The 21,950-nt window shown below is 38.7% G+C and overlaps 1 protein-coding gene and 1 long non-coding RNA gene across 2 annotated transcripts; one reads left to right on the top strand and one right to left on the bottom strand.

The window, feature by feature from the left end:
* Positions 1 to 219: 219 nt before the first annotated feature.
* On the top strand, positions 220 to 892 carry LOC121703909. The gene is made up of 3 exons (XR_006030178.1): positions 220 to 240; positions 508 to 570; positions 853 to 892. It is a non-coding gene; the product is annotated as an uncharacterized LOC121703909 (long non-coding RNA).
* Positions 893 to 1,078: 186 nt separating this feature from the next.
* LOC121703898 (phospholipase A2-like) lies at positions 1,079 to 13,643 on the bottom strand. The gene is made up of 4 exons (XM_042084383.1): positions 13,592 to 13,643; positions 4,946 to 5,102; positions 1,921 to 2,060; positions 1,079 to 1,388 (listed from the first exon to the last, which is right to left on the bottom strand). Exons 1-4 carry the CDS (start codon positions 13,638 to 13,640, stop codon positions 1,261 to 1,263), a joined length of 474 nt encoding a protein of 157 aa, XP_041940317.1. The 5' UTR covers positions 13,641 to 13,643; the 3' UTR covers positions 1,079 to 1,260.
* Between the last annotated feature and the right edge of the window lie 8,307 nt (positions 13,644 to 21,950).

Below are 21,950 nucleotides of genomic sequence, written 5' to 3'. Positions count from 1 at the left end.
ATAACCTCACCTACATAAAGTGAATTCTTTCAAAATTATGATATTACATTGTTATTGTAATCTTTATTTTTATATACACTGGTTTTTATATGTTTAAAATGTTTTCATATGTCGTACCCATTCACATGAGTTTAAAACATGAGACATTGCGACTGCAATTGTATTTTCATTTCTACTTTGCATTTCAATATTTTGAGCATTTGCGCTTCCCGTACTCCAGTCAGAACTAGTCTGCTGGAGGTAAGCTGTGCATAGAGAGTGCTCCGTGAATAATTTTGTGTTTTAATATAAAATAACATGTTTGTCTTCCACACTGGTTAAAATACGTATATACATAAGTTGTATTAATAGATAATTTCTGCAAGTAATGCTAGAGTGTTGTCTAAGATGGTATCTAATCGAGCTATTGTGGGCTACGTCTTTTTGGCGGCAGCCACGTTATGTTAGCTATCTTTATGAAGAAAACACTTGCAATTTCTTGATTTCCTTTTTACGTTTATACTGTAGATTTGGGTATGCAGTCGTCATCGTCTAATCTCAGTGGATTCTTTGTTTTATTTGTGAATGCAGGTACGTTGTTTATACTGTTAATGAATCAATGCTTGTTGTGAATTCAATGGAAAAAAACTATACGATCACAACGTGTGAAACGTGTGCCAACTCTGTATGTTGTTTCTTCTGCATGATTTTATGTTTGTTTAAACTGAATTGAACAAGCTATGCATTATTTTATCTATGTTCAGGAATAGCATAGACCCCATAGATCCAGTCAGAACTAGTCTGCTGGAGATTTGGGTATGCAGTCGTCATCGTCTAATCTCAGTGGATTCTTTGTTTTATTTGTGAATGCAGAGAAATAAAAACAGTGAGAAGAGTTCGTGTGGAGTCATACATTATCATAACAATTAACACCTGCACTAGAGAGGGTCGTTACACTGTGAATTTGACGTTGTGTGTGTGAGAGTGTGTGTGTGAGTGTGTGTTTGTGTGTGTGTGTGTGTGTAACAAAGGCGTCTGAGACATGCTGTGAATTTGACGTTTGACTTTATTATTATTATTTATTACACGCCCTGTGGCCAGCGGTAACCATGGTGATGTTTAGCGTTGCGGTGACACAGGGCGGTAGCCATGGTGATGTTTAGCGTTGCGGTGACACAGAGCGGTAGCCATGGTGATGTTTAGCTGTGCTGGTGGCACAGGGCGGTAGCCATGGTGATGTTTAGTGTTGCTGGTGACACAGGGCGGTAGCCATGGTGATGTTTAGTGTTGCTGGTGACACAGGGCCTGGTCGTAGTGGTCATGTGCGGCCACATAGGGAGCTGTGGACATGCACTCAGCAAGGTGCTTATCACACTCACAGATGAACATCTGACACGCGTCGTTCTTAGCTGCAGCAGAGAGAGAGAGGGATGGAGAGAGGGATGGAGGGAGAGAGGGAGGGAGGGAGAGAGATATGGGGGAGATAGAGAGGAGTAAATATCTGCCGTGTGTGTGTGTGTGTGTGTGTGTGTGTGTGTGTGTGTGTGTGTTACCCAGGCAGCTGATGCTCTTGGTGGCCTTATCACACTGGTAGTAGTATCCGTGGGTGTAGGGGTTATGTGTGTGTGTGTGTGTTACCCAGGCAGCTGATGCTCTTGGTGGCCTTATCACACTGGTAGTAGTATCCGTGGGTGTAGGGGTTATGTGTGTGTGTGTGTGTGTGTGTGTGTGTGTGTGTGTGTGTGTGTGTGTTACCCAGGCAGCTGATGCTCTTGGTGGCCTTATCACACTGGTAGTAGTATCCGTGGGTGTAGGGGTTATGTGTGTGTGTGTGTGTGTGTGTGTGTGTTACCCAGGCAGCTGATGCTCTTGGTGGCCTTATCACACTGGTAGTAGTATCCGTGGGTGTAGGGGTTATGTGTGTGTGTGTGTGTGTGTTACCCAGGCAGCTGATGCTCTTGGTGGCCTTATCACACTGGTAGTAGTATCCGTGGGTGTAGGGGTTGTCCAAATCTAGAGCGGAATAGCAGGCAGGCAGAGCCATGGCAGCACTGTAGCAGTGATCATGAGTCTCACAGCACCTATACACACACACACACACACACACAACATTTTATTACACAGACTAGAACACTGGGTTGGATTTACAGGCATAGTTATCAACTGGCTGAAATCATATCTACAAGAAAGGAGTTTCTTTGTTGCCATTGGAAACTGTACCTCAACACCAATGTCCTTGACCTGTGGTGTTCCCCAGGGGTCGATCTTGGGGCCACTATTATTCAATCTCCACTTGGACAAATCATCCAAAATTTCATATCATAGCTATGCAGATGACACACAAATGTACTTAGTTCTGTCATCAAATGACTATGGTCCCCTTGAATCTCTGTGTCAGTGTATACACAAATCAACACCTGGATGTCTCAAAATTTGAAACAACTGAAGTAATTATTATTGGTTATAATGGAGGAAACACTGAGGGTTGCCACTGTCCTTGACACAAAAGGGTTGAAAGCAAAGGATACTGTTAAAAATCTTGGTGTATTAATTGACAGTGATCTAAATTTCAACAGCCACATGAAAGCAATAACTAAATCAGCTTTTTACCACCTCAAAAATATTGCCAAGCTTAGAGGGCTGATGTCAAAAGATGATTTAGAAAAACTCATTAATGCATTTATCTCCAGCAGGGTTGATTACTGCAATGGACTTTTCACAGGACTTCCTAAAAAGACTATCAAACAGCTTCAGGTGATACAAAAAGGAAAAAAACACGCAAACCATCCTTTTTCTCCACAAATGCCTTAACATTGTTTTCTGGTCTTTTGTAAAAGTTAGTGCTGTCAATAACTCCTAGTCTACAACACTCATTAGCGAAATCTAAGAGATATGTAGGGTAGGCTATTAGGAAAAAACTGATAGCCTATATCCCCTCCGTTTTTATAATAAAATAATTCTGTTGAACACTGATATGCTACAAACATGTTAAACAGCTGAGAAAGGCTGTCGCAAATCCCTCGAACAGGTGGTCAATCAGAGATTTCAAACAAACTAGGGAACATGTCGCAATGCAACAGTGCTGTTTTCCCTTGATGAAAGTGAAACCACGAGTTTTCCCACATCTCAACTTTCAGAAATAATAGTTTTTTCAGTGATAAAACCTCATTAAATAATATGCATTTTCCATATGGGGTCTTAAAAGCCATGTATCCTTCTAGCCACAGCGTTTTTGTTTCAAACATAAGCCTAATCTAAGCGTGCTCAGATGACGTGATAGACCAGGCGCTGTTGCTTACCTGTCCATCATCGTAACGCCCGATTTGATTGGTCCGCCCGATCTAATGCGAGCATACTTGCTCCGCAATGGAGCAATGCCAGACCAAACTTCCCGACCTTAAATGTTGTGAATAAGTTTGGAATGGCATCCAGGCTACTAGTAAGTCACAGAATTGACTTTGAAACACTACTGCTTGTTTATAAATCACTTAATGGAGCAGGACCTGAATACCTCTCAGACATGCTTCAGCAGTCTCAGGTCTCAGGAGAAAAACCTGTTAGTAAAACCTGCTGTTAGAACTAAACATGGAAGCAGCTTTTAGCTGTTATGCGGCTCAGCTCTGGAACCAACTTTCGGATGACATTAAAAAGGCCGCAGCTGTAACTGAAGCCAGTTAAATCTAGACTTAAGACCAAACTGTTCTCAGATGCTTTCTGCTAACTGCACTGAGTTATAAATTCTGAATCTGTCTTGAAAATGATTCTACCTTGTGTCTTTTATTTTGTCTTTTTAATCATTCTCTATTTTTAAATTATTTTACCTTGTGTGTTTTATGATTTAAAAAAAAAAAATACTATGATCTTTATAAAGTGGAAATGAAGCAGTCAAATAAAACAGATGTCTATAGCACTAGTTAAATATTTAAATGTACCATAAATACAAATAAAGTCAGAAATATGACCCGTTATTCAGAATAAAGCACAAACAAGTTGCATTAATTTCAGCTGTGCGCCGCCATCTTTGTTTTCAGAAAATGATGACATCACGAGAATGGTTGGTACAACATTCTATGCTGTTTACATATCGGCTGTCATAGCCTCACAGTTAGCTTACTGCCTCAACAAAATGGATATGGACGAATGGGATAGACCCACCAATGAGGACAGGCATCCAATTGCCTATGCTTTTGAGCCAGTAGGAGCAGTGGGAGTTTTAGTGCCCCCCACAGAGCCTGACTATGGAGGAGAAATAGATGATCGAGAGAGAGGTGTATCTGAGCTCACAGAAAACCATCGGTGGCTGGTGCTTATGGCATTGGAGGTCGCAATGCGGTCACTGAGGGACATCTGAGCCGAAACACTGCGCCCAATAAACAGCAGTTAACCAACTAACACACTCTTGATGTAGCTCATAATTGCTTTTCATTATTCAAAAAAGGGTATGAATAATTTTTGACTTGCCATTTTTCATAAAAAATGCTAATAAAGATAAAAACTATTATTTTTTTGATTCCATGTTTCTGCCACGTTGTCTTACAACCTTTTGGCATGTGGTAGTGTTATTTTCAGTCAGAACAAACATATTGGTCAAGATAAAATCAACATTACATCAATATTTGCCAGGGGTATGAATCATTTTGTTCTTAACTCTACACACAGACATACACACACACACAATAACACACACATATACACACACACACACACCTGTCCAGCTGGTCGACGGCTGTGCCTACACACACACACACACACACATTACACACACACACACACACACACCTGTCCAGCTGGTCGATGGCTGTGCCTACACACACACACACACACACATATTACACACACACACACACACACCTGTCCAGCTGGTCGACGGCTGTGCCTACACACACACACACACACACCTGTCCAGCTGGTCGACGGCTGTGCCTACACACACACACACACACACATTACACACACACACACACACCTGTCCAGCTGGTCGACGGCTGTGCCGGATCCTCCCTTTCCACAGTAGCAGCCGTAGTCAGCGAAGTCCCAGAGAGGCCAACTGGAGGGCAGAGCGCACTCAATGAGCCCACGCAGATCCCACAGAGAACGCCTGGACCTGGGCACGCCGGCCAGCACTAGAACACACACACACACATTACACACTACACACACACGGCCAGCACTAGAACACACACACACACATTACATACCAGCACTAGAACACACACACACACTACACATTACACACACACGGCCAGCACTAGAACACACACACATTACTCAATGAGCCCACGCAGATCCCACAGAGAACGCCTGGACCTGGGCACGCCGGCCAGCACTAGAACACACACACACACATTACACACACACATTACACACACACATTACACACTACATACACACGGCCAGCACTAAAACACACACACACATTACACACACACACACACATTACACACACACACATTACACATTACACACACACGGCCAGCACTAAAACACACATTACACACACACTACACATTACACATTACACACACACGGCCAGCACTAGAACACACATTACACACATTACACATTACACACACACGGCCAGCACTAAAACACACACACACATTACACACAGCACTAAAACACACACACACACATTACACACACATTACAAACACACACACATGCACACACACACACACACTTATAAACACACATTACACACACACACACACACACTTATAAACACACACACACACACACACACTCGATCAGCGATGAGATGCAGATTTGACGTTACTACATTGTCGCCCCCTCTGCTACGTTCCACTGCTAACAACCTGGAGATTCAGGCTGACTGCATTCGTCAAATTTAAATTAAATACATAATTTGTAACTAATGATTTTTTTATAATACAATAAAAGGGCAAAAACATAGACTGTGCTATTTCTACCAATTATGAAATAAAAGCACCGTATCCTCAATAACGGCTCCAGTAGGCTAATGAGCATTCCGTTATTACGTTTTTCAATCACATATTCTAACAATCTCCTATCAATCTGTTGGAAGCGACCACTTTGACCATGAAGTTTGATTATGACTGTTTGCATTTTTCATCTTTCTGGGCTCGCCAATCGTGTTAATCATATGATTTTTAAATTGCCATCAAAGCTCCTTCTCAGTTGTTGGTTAACTTGACCTACTTTTGAACCACTTTGTCGGAGAGGAAATCTTGGTCTCCATCATTCAGGCTCATGACACTGTTGTGAAGAAGGTTGGCAGCTGCTCACTTAATTCACGGATGAAGAAAAGTGATTGATAATGACTGACTGACTCTATTATTGTGTTACAGGCTCCAAATGTAAAGCACTTTGAGCTGCATTCTGTGTATGGAAGGTGCTATACAAATCTTATTAATTCATAACACACACACACATTACACACACATGTACACATTATATATTACTTTACACACAATACACACACACTAATTGTGCGCCATGATGTCATATACAGTTTATACACTCTCATGACTTGTCGAGAAAGCACTATTGAGCAACAGTGAAGTCAAAGATCCTTGATTACTAGCAAGATAGAGCAGCGTAAGTCGTTACTATGGGAGCAAAACGGGACAGTTCCGGTCTGCATAAGTGGGAGTGTCACCTTACGTCACTAAATAAACGTATTCTCTTAATAAGCAATAAGAACAGATAAACATAATTGTGTTCACAGTATTATTGTCTATAGTCATGTATGATACCAATTAATCATTCTTTAGGACATGATATTGTAGCACAGCCACATAAGTTAACACAGGAGTCACTTTATTAAACCTGGTTATAAAAATAAAACGGGTAATCTATATGAGTGTATTTCCTGTCATTTGTTTTCCATCTTGTTTATGCCCCTGTTGCCCTGTATTGAATATCTAATTGGATATTTAATCTGTATGGACATTTTTACATATGTTATGGGTGTGGGAGAATGGATCAGCTGGTTGTCAAACCAGTCAGCGTCAGCTGACGGCCCTATCAGCTGATGCGCCAAATTTGAAAGTCTTTAAAACCGCGGAAGCGAGAGGGAAAGGGAGACGAGTATTATGCTCAGGGAGACCACTGGAGACCTGCGATTTCGTGAATACAAGTGCACTGGATTAAGCTAGTGGTGGAAGTAGCTAAAGGCCACCGTTTACCGGACTCAAGGATTATTCGGAAATTGAACAACAACCAATATCTGTACGACAAGCCGGTGAGAGTGATCAGTTCGTGACCTGGAGTCATCTTTTTCTTTTTCTTTTTTAAAGAACTTCATTTGCTCTTTTCGGGTGGATAATTAAGACTGGTGTCGGGATTCTTCAGTTATCGTTTCTTGCTGGATTTGTGGATTACCTTTTTCGTTTGGAGTATCTAGGCGTGCGTCATTAGTGCGCGTACTCAACCTACAAACTGAACAGACGTGCGCATATATCTGCAGCTTATGGAACAATTAAGAACTGTTCATTTTGAATTGTGAATTGTTTGAAAATGATTATGGTTTAAATGTATGTAAAATATATGGTGAAACGAGCTTCTTCTATTGCCTGTGGTTTCTGAAAGGAACATATCAGTATTTTATAGCATGATCAGAGAACCCGTGTTTTATTAATAGTCACTGTTTACCAGTCTGATTGTTACAATATGAATAATTGAATTAGTCATGTGAACCGAGCTAGCTAACGCTAGCTTAAAATGCTATACAAGTGGATGGGAGTAGCTATGGCAATACAGTTATGCGCCAACAAGTGACTAGTAGTTGAAAGGACTTCGCTTAAACTTAATATACTGTTGCAAATTCACTTGATTATAAACTATCCACTTTAACTAATGGGTGAATCTCACGAAGCCTGTCAAACTGACATCAAAATATTATCTACCTCATTTGATTGATTTTTTAATTTAAGTGACTGAATAGAATGTGAACTTTTATTTTCTGATAAAAGTATTATAGTAAAACAATTTAATATAACTCTATTTCAATGTTATGGTAGAATAATTCTCATTACCGATATGGTAAATGACAAACGGAGACCATTAGTAAGAAAACTATTTTTTGATTTTTTTTTTTCATTTACACAAGTACATTAAATGAACAGTACTGCACATCAAAATGTATATTTTATATATTTTAAATTCCATTTTAAATTAATTAACTCTCATTACCGAAATACAATGTGTATTGTAGAGTTCAATTTTTCAAATAATCTCTTTGTTATAGATATATTTTGAACAAAACCCACTCTTTACATCTTTACAATATCTATGCATTTTCGGTAATGAGAATGATTTCATTTTACCAAATGAATTTCAGATACACACAGGAGAGGAGTTAAATTGCTAGTGTCACAGGAAGGGGATTTACCAGAGTGGCCAGTCAACAACCAAGCACTTTTACCATTAAAAAAAACACCAACAAAGCAACATTTGTGGGCAAAAAACCATCACCAAAAGAGTAGCTTTCGAGAGCATTTCACTGGGCTTACAAGCAGATACCTTCCTTCGTCTGTGTTTTGTTGAATTAGAACCCATGACACCTCCAGAATGCTCAACAGTGGTGTCTGGATTCCCAGATCCACCCTCCTCCACACTCCTGATTGGTTCTCTACAAACAAATACCAACAAATTCTTTGGGCATTCCTGGTCATTGCTGTGGCTGTTTATGATCCAATCAGCAACAGAACCAGACAAACCTCAAGCCCTAGAGTGGGCACCAACAACTACCACTCTGGAAACACAGCAGCAAGATTTAACACATCTCAGAGTCAATTCAGGTTGCTATGAGGGCCTCAGTCATGGCCACCGGCTTCCTTTTCAGCTCCTTTCAGTGGCCATATTTGAATACTAAAATTTAACAGAAGTGTTGTGGTCGACTTACAAAGCCTCAAACATCTATCTCCACTGTGTGTGCTTGCCAGCCACCTTCCCTTACCTCTGATAGCAGTTCTGCATACTTTAACTTTCAAAGGCTTTCTCCATCACATCATCAAAAGAGAATAGTTAGCGCAATAAAGTAGACAATGTGCTTACTCTCCGAAAAAAAATGTCATGTCTGGTCTCAAAGCAGTCACATCCCTGACCCATATGTCTCTACAATTACAATTGGCATCCATGGCCCATAGCTTTCTCCAGTTGCAGTAGCATCCATGGCCCATAGCTCTCTCAGTTGATCTTCTTCTCCACATCACGCCAGTTGTGCCAGTTCATCCATTGCCCTTGTTTTGCTTGAGGCATTGCTGTTGAACGGCTAGTTTGCTCCTCTTGTTCTCAAAACAAGCTGGTTACCATCTGTCTCTTCTCCAGTACTGTAGACTTACAGTACCCCACACTTTCCATCTGTCTCTTCTCCTGTGCTGTGGACTTACCCCACACTTTCCATCTGTCTCTTCTCCTGTGCTGTGGACTTACCCCACACTTTCCATCTGTCTCTTCTCCAGTACTGTAGACTTACAGTACCCCACACTTTCCATCTGTCTCTTCTCCTGTGCTGTGGACTTACCCCACACTTTCCATCTGTCTCTTCTCCTGTGCTGTGGACTTACCCCACACTTTCCATCTGTCTCTTCTCCAGTACTGTAGACTTACAGTACCCCACACTTTCCATCTGTCTCTTCTCCAGTACTGTAGACTTACAGTACCCCACACTTTCCATCTGTCTCTTCTCCAGTACTGTAGACTTACAGTACCCCACACTTTCCATCTGTCTCTTCTCCAGTACTGTAGACTTACAGTACCCCACACTTTCCATCTGTCTCTTCTCCAGTACTGTAGACTTACAGTACCCCACACTTTCCATCTGTCTCTTCTCCAGTACTGTAGACTTACAGTACCCCACACTTTCCATCTGTCTCTTCTCCTGTGCTGTGGACTTACAGTACCCCACACTTTCCATCTGTCTCTTCTCCTGTGCTGTGGACTTACCCCACACTTTCCATCTGTCTCTTCTCCTGTGCTGTGGACTTACACCACACTTTCCATCTGTCTCTTCTCCTGTGCTGTGGACTTACCCCACACTTTCCAACTGGTACCAAGACCAAACTCCTTTCTTCTTTTCTGCTCCTGCCCAACAACATTGTACCACCTGCCTAAACTCGTCATGTTTTTCACAATAGACGGAATCACCAACAACATTGTACCACCTGCCTAAACTCGTCATGTTTTTCACAATAGACGGAATCACCAACAACATTGTACCACCTGCCTACACTCGTCATGTTTTCCACAATAGACGGAATCACCAACAACATTGTACCACCTGCCTACACTCGTCATGTTTTCCACAATAGACGGAATCACCAACAACATTGTACCACCTGCCTACACTCGTCATGTTTTCCACAATAGACGGAATCACCAACAACATTGTACCACCTGCCTACACTCGTCATGTTTTCCACAATAGACGGAATCACCAACAACATTGTACCACCTGCCTACACTCGTCATGTTTTCCACAATAGACGGAATCACCAACAACATTGTACCACCTGCCTACACTCGTCATGTTTTCCACAATAGACGGAATCACCAACAACATTGTACCACCTGCCTACACTCGTCATGTTTTTCACAATAGACGGAATCACCATCAATATACAGCTCTTCTTGCACTAGTTTCCCTCTCCTAACAGATACACCTGTACATTTGCTCCTAACAGATACACCTGTACATTTGCTCCTAACAGATACACCTGTACATTTGCTCCTAACAGATACACCTGTACAGATACACCTGTACATTTGCTCCTAACAGATACACCTGTACATTTGCTCCTAACAGATACACCTGTACAGATACACCTGTACATTTGCTCCTAACAGATACACCTGTGCATTTGAGGCTATATCCTTGTTATCCGTTTTATCATTCAACTTGGCCTACGGGTACATGGAGCCGACAGATACATGGCCACAGGTACATTGGTCATGTCACCCACATAGGCTCAGATGGGAGGTATCTGAGTGCCATCCTGCACCTTTTACTGTACCTCCAACAACCAATTTGACAACCCATTATGGTGCCCTCATAATTACCTCCGTTGCCATGGTGAAAACCAATGGTAGTTAAAAGAAATAAAAAGAAAACATGACATTACTGATTGACAAGAGATAGAAAAAAAACACAAGCAACTGATTAAAACACTATCATTGGTCTTAAAGCCGGTGTTGTGGTACGCCATGCAAGTAAACTTGGCACCACAAAATGAGAGAGAATCCAGTCAAAAACACAGAGCCAGTACAGAGCAGACCAGACAATCGGGGCAAAATTATATCAAGGGACCGGGCGAAACTGTAGATAAAACAGTAAAGTTAGTCAAAAATCCAAGAAGATTTAACATGAAATAGGCTACGCTTGAAAAAAAGATCATCTGGGGAGGACAAAGCGGAATCACAAAGCGATATCACATCAACAGTTTTAACGCCTTTTAACAACGGGCTGAGAAACAAGTTAGTGGAGAGAACACTAGATGTTAGGTGAACCTGACTAGTAGAGGGAACGGGTCATATTATATCAAGATCATCACCACATCATTACCGCAACTCAGCTTCTCATTACCGTTATTACCCTTTAAAATACGTGGTAATGAGAAATTGGAGTAACGGTAATGAGATGTTCTTGACTAAGTTGGCAAATAACACAAAATGCTAGCAAGCTATGTAACCTTAACCTTTACAAAATATTAAAGTCTTATATTGTCTTTATCATAAAATATCATTTCAAATATTTTTAAAAGCATTGAGTATCGCAGCATATCGGTAATGATAATCAACAGTGTAACAGAATAAAGATTCAATGACATTTACACAAATATCATGATGTGAGAGAAGAGAGAACAACTGAACTTGATTCCATTTTAAACCTTTTGTCCCAAGTGATGCATCATGGGTCTGCTTGTTAATTTAATGGAACAGTGTACTTTTTATAGGCAGGCAAGTCGCATTACGGTAATGAGCAACATTTAGTGTGGACACAATATTTTTACAATAAATGTAACCTTTCCTTTTGCAAAATATCATAAATATAAAAATTAACCATAAATATAGAAATTTTTACACAACTTTGCATAATCTTCTTCAATTTATGTAAAAAGGATTTTTCATGAAATTAAAACAAACAATAGAATAATGGATCCGGACACATTTCGGTAATGAGAATTCATTGTGATTTTTGGTTAAATTGCTATGAAATAGTGTTCTAATGATGTATTGCTATGAAATAGTGTTCTAATGACGTATTGCTATGAAATAGTGTTCTAATGATGTATTGCTATGAAATAGTGTTCTAATGATGTATTGCTATGAAATAGTGTTCTAATGACGTATTGCTATGAAATAGTGTTCTAATGATGTATTGCTATGAAATAGTGTTCTAATGACGTATTGCTATGAAATAGTGTTCTAATGACGTATTGCTATGAAATAGTGTTCTAATGATGTATTGCTATGAAATAGTGTTCTAGTAAAAAACATCTGTCCCTAAAGTATTCTTTACTGTCTTTACTGTCTTAAAATATCATAGTTACTATTAATAAAATATTGTTTTTGGAAAATAGAACCTGGACATGTTAACCACAGCTTCATGAGAATCACCCTAATGTCCGTAATGTTATTCAGCTAGTTGTCATTTCAAAGAAATTACACTTCTCCGTTTAAAATGTTACCTTAGCTAAGAGGCTAGCTAGCATGCTAACAACAAGTTAGAAAAGACAGTAACTGGCAGCAGCATGGTCTGATATTAAGTTATTTTATTACAAATCCGAACACTAAAAAATTACACTTTTAGGCTTGAAATGATCCCAAACACTTACAGATTATGACAAAATTTTCCAAAAACCCCTCAACAAATCCAGAAAGACATAATGACCAATTTATTGGAAAAATTCCACAAGTCTCCATTGACATTAGTGCAGCGAGGGCTTACTCTGGTCTGCATAAAGGGGGATTTCCCCCACCCCCTTGTAATAATCGAACGCGGAAATTGTCGAACGTTTGCGTCTCTCGCTCCGCTTTAACCCTCTCTGGTGAAATGGACATAGAATGTGCATTTAGAATGTGCACTAAGAGTAATGGACAGTATCGATGCCATGATGCAGCGTTGTCAAGGCAGCGATATCACTGGATCTAAACAAATTAATAGTAATCACTATAGCGGTGGCTTTCTTAATCTATTTCAATAATTTTACAACGTTTCTAAGATGTTAGTATATTTTTTTTACACTGTAGGAATCACATACTACATATTCATACCAACACGATCAAATTTAGCATGGGTTTCCTCCGTAAAAGACCTACATGTAACTTCACAGCATTTGGCTTTATTTTTTGGCAAAAAACGTCACTCTTAACAGCCGCCAGTCTTTGAGAAGACGTGAAATATCCACTGGAATTTTGTTTCTTTCTATTACACCTGCCAGGGAATCAGTGTTATGTGGCTAAGCTGTTTACATGGCTATAGCCTACATTTCATATCTAGAAATGATGCCACATGTCTACATTCAATGCCAAACCATTGAATTGAGAGCTGACAGAGTTTTTCTTGAAATGTACCCCAAAAATTTGACACACACACACACACACACACATTACACACACTCAGACTTACAGACTGGTAGGCAGGCACTAAGCAACAGGAGAGCACAAGAGATCTTCATGGTTGATCTGAAAACACACACACACACACACAGAAAAATCATGGTTGATCTGAGAAACACATAATCATTCCAATATCACACAACAGTATAACCACAAACAAAATAGTGTGTGTGCGCGTTTGTGAGTGAGAAGGTGCAGCATCTCTTACCTGGTAGACACACACACCAGTGCCTGTCTGAGGGGGTGATGTTTTATACCCTGAGACTCAGGTGTGCCTTGCCACGACACACACACACAGACACACACACACATACACACACACACACACACACACACACCTCTCACAGTCAGGAGGTTATCTCAATCAGGAGCAATATTTACTGATTAAAGGACATGTGTTATACACTCTCACTCTCTCTCTCTCTCTCTCACACACACACACACACACACACACACACACACACACACACACAGAAACAGCACACACACACACACACACACACAGCACAAACACATCACACAACTCGGAGGTACATATTGACTCATTAAAGGACATGTGTTATACACTCTCACACACACTCTCTCTCTCTCTCTCACACACTCACACACACACACATTCTCTGTCTCTCTCACACTCACACACACACACACTCTCTCTCTCACACACACACACACACACTCTCTCTCTCTCTCTCTCTCTCTCTCTCTCTCTCTCTCTCTCTCTCTCTCTCTCTCTCTCTCTCTCTCACACACACACATACCCAGAGAACACACATGATTAATCAAGCCTCCATTACAGGTATTCAGCCCACTACCCAGGTAAAGCACACAGGTGTAGGACCAACTGACTATTCAGCCCACTACCCAGGTGTAGGACCAACTGACTATTCAGCCCAACTGACTATTCAACCCAGGTAAAGGTGTAGGACCAACTGACTACTCAGCCCACTACCCAGGTAAAGAGGACAGATGTAGGACCAACTGACTATTCAGCCCCCTACCCAGGTAAAGAGGACAGGTGTAGGACCTACCCAGGTAAAGGATAGATAGCAGAAAGTCTGCTTGGGTCATGTCAACCTTTCCTTAGAAGTGTGTGTGTGTGTGAGAGTGTGTGTGTGTGTAAGAGTATTTATTCAGCTTCTTAATTAGGCTTTGATAGCGGTGTAATAGTTTTTATCTCCTTTAATATCTGTGATTATTTTTATCTTCCAGTTTTCTTAGTAAGAAGGGGGGGCATATAAGCTCTCAGCTCAGGTGAGTTCTTTATTTGCCATTTGTCAAGGGGCAAGTACATGTACAACATGTGTAACACAATTCACAAAATCTCTAGCAACAGTAGGCCTATGTCGTTACAAACACTTCTTTTGAAGGCTACAGTCTAGAACACATTTGAAGGCTACATTCTAGAACACATTTGAAGGCTACATTCTAGAACACATTTGAAGGCTACAGTCTAGAACACTTTTGAAGGCTACAGTACATTCTAGAACACATTTGAAGGCTACATTCTAGAACACATTTGAAGGCTACAGTACATTCTAGAATGCATTTGAAGGCTACAATCTAGAACACTTTTGAAGGCTACAGTGCATCAGGTGTGTGAACGCTACAGTGCATCAGCATCAGGTGTGTGAACGCTACAGTGCATCAGGTGTGTGAACGCTACAGTGATGGAGACGAAGGCCCTTCAGTGCATCAGCATCAGGTGTGGGAACACTACTGATTTGTTGTAGTTTTGTTGTATTTTGAAACTTTTCTTTGCGTTTCTCCTCCCCTCTGTCATTCACATGATTGTCTTAGAAAGCAAAAGTAGCTACTATGCCTGCCTTCCAGACAGGAGCGTCTGAAATGTCAGCTGGAATAGTGATCAGCGCAGACAGGAGCGTCTGAAATGTCAGCTGGAATAGTGATTAGTGCAGACAGGAGCGTCTGAAATGTCAGCTGGAATAGTGATCAGCGCAGACAGGAGCCTCTGAAATAGTGATGTGAGTCGACAGCAGAAATATCAGCTGGAATAGTGATGTCAGCTGGAATAGTGATTAGTGATGTGAGCTGGAATAGTGATTAGTGATGTGAGCTGGAATAGTGATTAGTGATGTGAGCTGGAATAGTGATGTCAGCTGGAATAGTGATGTCAGCTGGAATAGTGATGTGAGTCGACAGCAGACATGTCTAGGGATGTGACAGGTAAAAAACATTGACTGCAGCTATGTAGCCTAGTAGAAGCTCCCTTTCCTCCAACGTTGTTAATGTGAGCAATATTAGACAGCTGCTTAGACATGTAGGCGAGACTAGAACGAGTCTATTTGATGGAATATGTGTCTTTTGAACCACTACGATGGGCTGAAGGGGAAGCAAATAGGCAGGCGTCACCATCAGACACATCGCTAAAGCCCCATTGCCAAATACCATTATCATAACCATCATTATAGCAACCAAATACCATAACCATCATTATAGCAACCAAATACCAAATACCATAACCATCATTATAGCAACCAAATACCAAATACCATAACCATTATTATAGCAACCAAATACCAAATACCATCATTATAGCAACCAAATACCATAACCATCATTATAGCAACCAAATACCATAACCATCATTATAGCAACCAAATACCAAATACCATCATTATAGCAACCAAATACCATAACCATCATTATAGCAACCAAATACCATAACCATTATTATAGCAACCAAATACCATAACCATCATTATAGCAACCAAATACCACCATCATTATAGCAACCAAATACCAAATACCATAACCATCATTATAGCAACCAAATACCATAACCATCATTATAGCAACCAAATACCAAATACCATCATTATAGCAACCAAATACCATAACCATCATTATAGCAACCAAATACCACCATCATTATAGCAACCAAATACCAAATACCATAACCATCATTATAGCAACCAAATACCAAATACCATAACCATCATTATAGCAACCAAATACCAAATACCATAACCATCATTATAGCAACCAAATACCAAATACCATCATTATAGCAACCAAATACCATAACCATCATTATAGCAACCAAATACCACCATCATTATAGCAACCAAATACCAAATACCATAACCATCATTATAGCAACCAAATACCAAATACCATAACCATCATTATAGCAACCAAATACCATAACCATCATTATAGCAACCAAATACCATTATCATAACCATCATTATAGCAACCAAATACCATAACCATCATTATAGCAACCAAATACCAAATACCATAACCATCATTATAGCAACCAAATACCATAACCATCATTATAGCAACCAAATATCATAACCATCATTATAGCAACCAAATACCAAATACCATAACCATCATTATAGCAACCAAATACCATAACCATCATTATAGCAACCAAATACCATAACCATCATTATAGCAACCAAATACCATAACCATCATTATAGCAACCAAATACCATAACCATCATTATAGCAACCAAATACCATAACCATCATTATAGCAACCAAATACCAAATACCATAACCATCATTATAGCAACCAAATACCAAATACCATAACCATTATTATAGCAACCAAATACCATAACCATTATTATAGCAACCAAATACCATAACCATTATTATAGCAACCAAATACCAAATACCATAACCATCATTATAGCAACCAAATACCAAATACCATAACCATCATTATAGCAACCAAATATCATAACCATCATTATAGCAACCAAATACCATTATCATAACCATCATTATAGCAACCAAATACCATAACCATCATTATAGCAACCAAATATCATAACCATCATTATAGCAACCAAATACCATAACCATCATTATAGCAACCAAATACCAAATACCATAACCATCATTATAGCAACCAAATACCAAATACCATAACCATCATTATAGCAACCAAATACCAAATACCATAACCATTATTATAGCAACCAAATACCATAACCATTATTATAGCAACCAAATACCATAACCATTATTATAGCAACCAAATACCAAATACCATAACCATCATTATAGCAACCAAATACCAAATACCATAACCATCATTATAGCAACCAAATACCATAACCATCATTATAGCAACCAAATACCATAACCATTATTATAGCAACCAAATACCATAACCATTATTATAGCAACCAAATACCAAATACCATAACCATTATTATAGCAACCAAATACCATAACCATTATTATAGCAACCAAATACCATAACCATTATTATAGCAACCAAATACCAAATACCATAACCATTATTATAGCAACCAAATACCATAACCATTATTATAGCAACCAAATACCAAATACCATAACCATCATTATAGCAACCAAATACCAAATACCATAACCATCATTATAGCAACCAAATACCATAACCATCATTATAGCAACCAAATACCAAATACCATAACCATCATTATAGCAACCAAATATCATAACCATCATTATAGCAACCAAATACCAAATACCATAACCATCATTATAGCAACCAAATATCATAACCATTATTATAGCAACCAAATACCAAATACCATAACCATCATTATAGCAACCAAATATCATAACCATCATTATAGCAACCAAATACCATAACCATTATTATAGCAACCAAATACCATAACCATCATTATAGCAACCAAATACCATAACCATCATTATAGCAACCAAATACCATAATCATAACCATTATTATAGCAACCAAATACCAAATACCATAACCATTATTATAGCAACCAAATACCATAACCATCATTATAGCAACCAAATACCATAACCATTATTATAGCAACCAAATACCATAATCATAACCATTATTATAGCAACCAAATATCATAACCATTATTATAGCAACCAAATACCAAATACCATAACCATCATTATAGCAACCAAATACCATAACCATCATTATAGCAACCAAATACCATAATCATAACCATCATTATAGCAACCAAATACCATAACCATCATTATAGCAACCAAATACCATAACCATCATTATAGCAACCAAATACCAAATACCATAACCATCATTATAGCAACCAAATACCATAACCATCATTATAGCAACCAAATACCAAATACCATAACCATCATTATAGCAACCAAATACCATAACCATCATTATAGCAACCAAATACCATAACCATCATTATAGCAACCAAATACCAAATACCATAACCATCATTATAGCAACCAAATACCAAATACCATAACCATCATTATAGCAACCAAATACCATAACCATCATTATAGCAACCAAATACCATAACCATCATTATAGCAACCAAATACCATAACCATCATTATAGCAACCAAATACCAAATACCATAACCATCATTATAGCAACCAAATACCATAACCATCATTATAGCAACCAAATACCATAATCATAACCATTATTATAGCAACCAAATATCATAACCATTATTATAGCAACCAAATACCAAATATCATAACCATTATTATAGCAACCAAATACCAAATACCATAACCATCATTATAGCAACCAAATACCATAACCATCATTATAGCAACCAAATACCAAATACCATCATTATAGCAACCAAATACCATAACCATCATTATAGCAACCAAATACCATAACCATCATTATAGCAACCAAATACCATAACCATCATTATAGCAACCAAATACCATAACCATCATTATAGCAACCAAATACCATAACCATCATTATAGCAACCAAATACCATAACCATCATTATAGCAACCAAATACCAAATACCATAACCATCATTATAGCAACCAAATACCAAATACCATAACCATCATTATAGCAACCAAATACCATAACCATCATTATAGCAACCAAATACCATAACCATCATTATAGCAACCAAATACCAAATACCATAACCATCATTATAGCAACCAAATACCATAACCATCATTATAGCAACCAAATACCATAACCATAACCATCATTATAGCAACCAAATACCATAACCATCATTATAGCAACCAAATACCAAATACCATCATTATAGCAACCAAATACCATAACCATCATTATAGCAACCAAATACCATAACCATCATTATAGCAACCAAATACCAAATACCATAACCATTATTATAGCAACCAAATACCATAACCATCATTATAGCAACCAAATACCAAATACCATAACCATTATTATAGCAACCAAATACCATAACCATCATTATAGCAACCAAATACCAAATACCATAACCATCATTATAGCAACCAAATACCAAATACCATAACCATCATTATAGCAACCAAATACCAAATACCATAACCATCATTATAGCAACCAAATACCAAATACCATAACCATCATTATAGCAACCAAATACCATAACCATCATTATAGCAACCAAATACCAAATACCATAACCATCATTATAGCAACCAAATACCAAATACCATAACCATCATTATAGCAACCAAATACCATAACCATCATTATAGCAACCAAATACCATAACCATCATTATAGCAACCAAATACCAAATACCATCATTATAGCAACCAAATACCATAACCATCATTATAGCAACCAAATACCATAACCATCATTATAGCAACCAAATACCAAATACCATCATTATAGCAACCAAATACCATAACCATCATTATAGCAACCAAATACCATAACCATCATTATAGCAACCAAATACCAAATACCATAACCATTATTATAGCAACCAAATACCATAACCATCATTATAGCAACCAAATACCATAACCATTATTATAGCAACCAAATACCATAACCATCATTATAGCAACCAAATACCATAACCATCATTATAGCAACCAAATACCAAATACCATTATTATAGCAACCAAATACCATAACCATCATTATAGCAACCAAATACCAAATACCATAACCATTATTATAGCAACCAAATACCAAATACCATAACCATTATTATAGCAACCAAATACCAAATACCATAACCATCATTATAGCAACCAAATACCATAACCATCATTATAGCAACCAAATACCATAATCATAACCATCATTATAGCAACCAAATACCATAACCATCATTATAGCAACCAAATACCATAACCATCATTATAGCAACCAAATACCATAACCATCATTATAGCAACCAAATACCATAACCATCATTATAGCAACCAAATACCATAATCATAACCATCATTATAGCAACCAAATACCATAACCATCATTATAGCAACCAAATACCATAACCATCATTATAGCAACCAAATACCATAACCATCATTATAGCAACCAAATACCAAATATCATAACCATCATTATAGCAACCAAATACCATAACCATCATTATAGCAACCAAATACCATAACCATCATTATAGCAACCAAATACCATAACCATCATTATAGCAACCAAATACCATAACCATCATTATAGCAACCAAATACCATAACCATCATTATAGCAACCAAATACCAAATACCATAACCATCATTATAGCAACCAAATACCAAATACCATAACCATCATTATAGCAACCAAATACCAAATACCATAACCATCATTATAGCAACCAAATACCAAATACCATAACCATCATTATAGCAACCAAATACCATAACCATCATTACTCAGACACACACTCACACACACACACCTACACACACACACACCTACACACACTCACTCACACACACACACACACACAAGCATTTTGTTTATTTCTGCTTGAACATACCCCATAAGTTCCACATGTTAAAAAAACTGGCCTACTGCAATATGTGTGTGTGCGTGTGTGCGTGTGTGTGTGCATGCGTGCATTTTATCCTGTTGCCCAGACAAACACCATGTCCATATCAGAGGTCTTTCCTGAGCACACTCATTAGGGCCGTGGAATTATAAACAGCTGATAGCAACAGACCAGACGCACTGACCTCTGTGTGACCCTCCCCTTGGAGCTATTATTCTGGGTGACCTCACTGACGGAACTCGTAGTCTTTGTGACCTCATAGAACCTCTGCTCCCACAGACACACAACTGCACAACTGACAGACTGAGAAAGTCATTTGTCCCCAGGGCCATTGAACTGTTCAATGCCTCACTTAAGGGAAGAGGAGAGATAGACTTCTCTGCATAGTCTGTCTGCCTCTTCACCCCCTCCATGTTTGGTACTGTCTGTCCACTAGCCACTTGTACCACTGTCTTTATGCCTCACTGTTTGCGTGCTATATTAGCACATCAGCACATATGCATAACCCCCCCCCCCCCCTCCATGCCACAGCCGAACTGTGGCCACACTTATACATTTTCTTAAATAGTTAAATATATAGATATATAGACTTTACTTTACTTTATTTCTGCATTGTTGCAC

The sequence above is a fragment of the Alosa sapidissima genome, chromosome 2, assembly GCF_018492685.1.
Source record: "Alosa sapidissima isolate fAloSap1 chromosome 2, fAloSap1.pri, whole genome shotgun sequence".
Lineage (NCBI taxonomy): Eukaryota > Metazoa > Chordata > Actinopteri > Clupeiformes > Clupeidae > Alosa > Alosa sapidissima.
The sequence above is the reverse complement of the archived record's forward strand: the minus strand, read 5'-3'. Positions and strand labels throughout refer to the sequence as shown.

Bases quoted from the DNA above. Each gene is read 5' to 3' on its own strand.
- LOC121703898 (XM_042084383.1), bottom strand. From the start codon at position 13,640: ATGAAGATCTCTTGTGCTCTCCTGTTGCTTAGTGCCTGCCTACCAGTC. The intron at 5,103-13,591 runs GTAAGTCTGAGT...TGTGTGTTCTAG, and splicing joins TAGTGCCTGCCTACCAGTCT to TGCTGGCCGGCGTGCCCAGG. The intron at 1,389-1,920 runs GTAACACACACA...TCTCTGCTGCAG, and splicing joins CAAGAGCATCAGCTGCCTGG to CTAAGAACGACGCGTGTCAG.